The 2,187-nt window shown below is 37.9% G+C and overlaps 1 protein-coding gene across 1 annotated transcript in view; it reads left to right on the plus strand.

Annotated features, from left to right (window-relative positions):
* The first annotated feature begins 1,264 nt into the window (after nt 1-1,264).
* LOC102204950 (major histocompatibility complex class I-related gene protein-like) overlaps nt 1,265-2,187 on the plus strand; it is an 8,256-nt gene continuing 7,333 nt past the window's right edge. Inside the window, exon 1 of the mRNA XM_005751400.1 lies at nt 1,265-1,318. Within this exon, the coding sequence (XP_005751457.1) occupies nt 1,267-1,318 (52 nt within the window). The 5' untranslated portion in view covers nt 1,265-1,266. The remainder of the gene's footprint in view (nt 1,319-2,187) is intronic.

Consider the following 2,187-nt stretch of genomic DNA (forward strand, 5'->3'; position numbering starts at 1 on the left):
GTTGATATAAACACCGAGGTATTTAAAATTAGAGACTTTCTCCACAGGGTTTCCATTGATCTGAATTGGGGTGTGAGTTTTCTCGCCTCTCTGTCTCCTAAAATCAATCACCATCTCCTTTGTTTTGTTGATATTCATGGAGAGGTGGTTTGCCACACACCACTTTGCTAATCCGTCCACCTCCAACCAGCCGCTGTTCATTGTGCTCTTCTGTCATTCTGCCTTTCAGATTCACATTAGTGCAGCATGCATCTTCCCCATCTCCACGTCATGTTCCAAGTGCCCACCTGCTTCATCTGTGCCACCACCAGCATTTTGACACAGGCGGGTTCATAACATTGCTGAACTCTACTCGGCTAGTGAACGATAGATTAGTAAAACTCTGTATTTCAATGAATCAAGTTCATTTTCGTCAAATGATTTCTTTATACAGAGGAGGTGTTCAATCTGCTGCGGGACAGCAGAAAATTAACAAATTTCTTTTCCCACCTGTTTCACACACACACACACACGCGTGCACACATGTGCATACAGGCAGGAACAGGTACAAAAAAAGTTTTAACCCTCTTTAATAAAACAAAAGAAGATGCTGGCAGTCCAATTTAAATAGCATGACCCGTTCTGGGTCATTTTGACCCAGCATTTTCTGTTTCTTATATTTTGGTGTTTTTTCTGTATTAGAATTGATGCTCTGGTTCTTTAAATTGTGCTTTTTTGATTATTATTCTACATTGAGTTCAGTGTCAAATTTGCATCTTTCTGATTTGTTTCATGTTTCCCGTTTTATTTTGATAGTCCCAGTCCTATGTCATTATATTCAGTTTTACTTCCCCCTGTCTCCTTAGCCCTAATTTCTCCCAGCTGTGTCTCCCTACTGTTTTCCATTCCCTTATTACTCCACTGTGTATTTAAGCCCTGTGTTTGCTTTTGTTGTGTTGTAACCTCTACATGCTGTGTGTTTGTCATGGTCCAGTGCCTCTGTTCTGAGTTTTGATTTTTGTGAGTTTTATTTTATGAGGAGGTTTTGCCAGCAATAAAAGCTGCGTTTTGAGTTCCAGTCCTGCGTTTTCTGTGCTTTTTCCTGCCTGCCTGCCACACAGCCTATCATGACAAGTGTAGGGTAAGAGTTAAGGTTGTGTTTGGTTTCAGTTGAAGTTGAACATACCTGAAGACGCAACCTGAACCAGGAAATCCCTTCAAACTGAACAAGCCTGTAAAACCAAATGACTCTTGTTAATTCTTCAGTTTAACTCTAACACGCTGAACATGGTGGTGAAGCTAGTGATCCTGTTCCTCCTTTGTCACACTGCATCTGCAGGTAAGATCATGAACCACAATCAAAAAATATATAACATTCACTTGGCAATGCTATTCTTAGTAAAATGCAACTAAAATGTATCAGCAGACAGGTAAATCTAACTGTAACAATTTTTAGTTAAAAAGACTAACAATGTATTTACAACAGATCTAAATAAATGCACTGCTCTTGTGAGCACAGTAACTTTTAGACAGCTAGTCAAGTCTGTGTGTTCAGGATGGTGTGTATTAGATACGGAAAGAGACACTTCAGAAACTACTTAATCTAAACACACAGAACCTTTAAAAACAGATATGTACATGGTAGAGCATTGATCATTACAAAATATAATTAAGTTTAAAGATACCCAAAACCAGAAAAGTTTTCATTTGCCAAGCATACAAAAAGTTGCTGGTTCAATTCCAGCTGGAGAATTGCCATACTATCTGGCATAAAACTATTCCAAATCAGATACTGCTGTGGTGATTTTCAATAAATAATAACAAAAGATTGTAAACAAAGGACAATGCACCCCTTCTCAAGGATTCACAAGAATCAGTTTCTATAGGAGAATCAAGTAAGGACTCCTACATTTTTGAGGAAACATATTTCTGCAGAAATAGCGATGCAAAGTGCGATATTGATGTTTGGACATTGTGTTGAGCTGTTTCTTAAAACACCTAGGTTACATGTCCAGGACTAGATGATGTTTTAGTGCACTTCACATCAGTTTCAACAGGTCACTTACCTGGTGCTTCTGAGCACTGAGTTCCAAGATTTCCGTGTTTTTATGAACCAGAGTCATTTGTAATGAGCAAATTAATGTTTTTGATAATAAAGCTTCTATTTATTAAATGCACATGGTTTTCTTTTTTTCTTTTTTTTTTTTT

This window comes from Pundamilia nyererei, unplaced genomic scaffold (genome assembly GCF_000239375.1).
Source record: "Pundamilia nyererei isolate P.nyererei 1_Seehausen unplaced genomic scaffold, PunNye1.0 scaffold00309, whole genome shotgun sequence".
NCBI lineage: Eukaryota > Metazoa > Chordata > Actinopteri > Cichliformes > Cichlidae > Pundamilia > Pundamilia nyererei.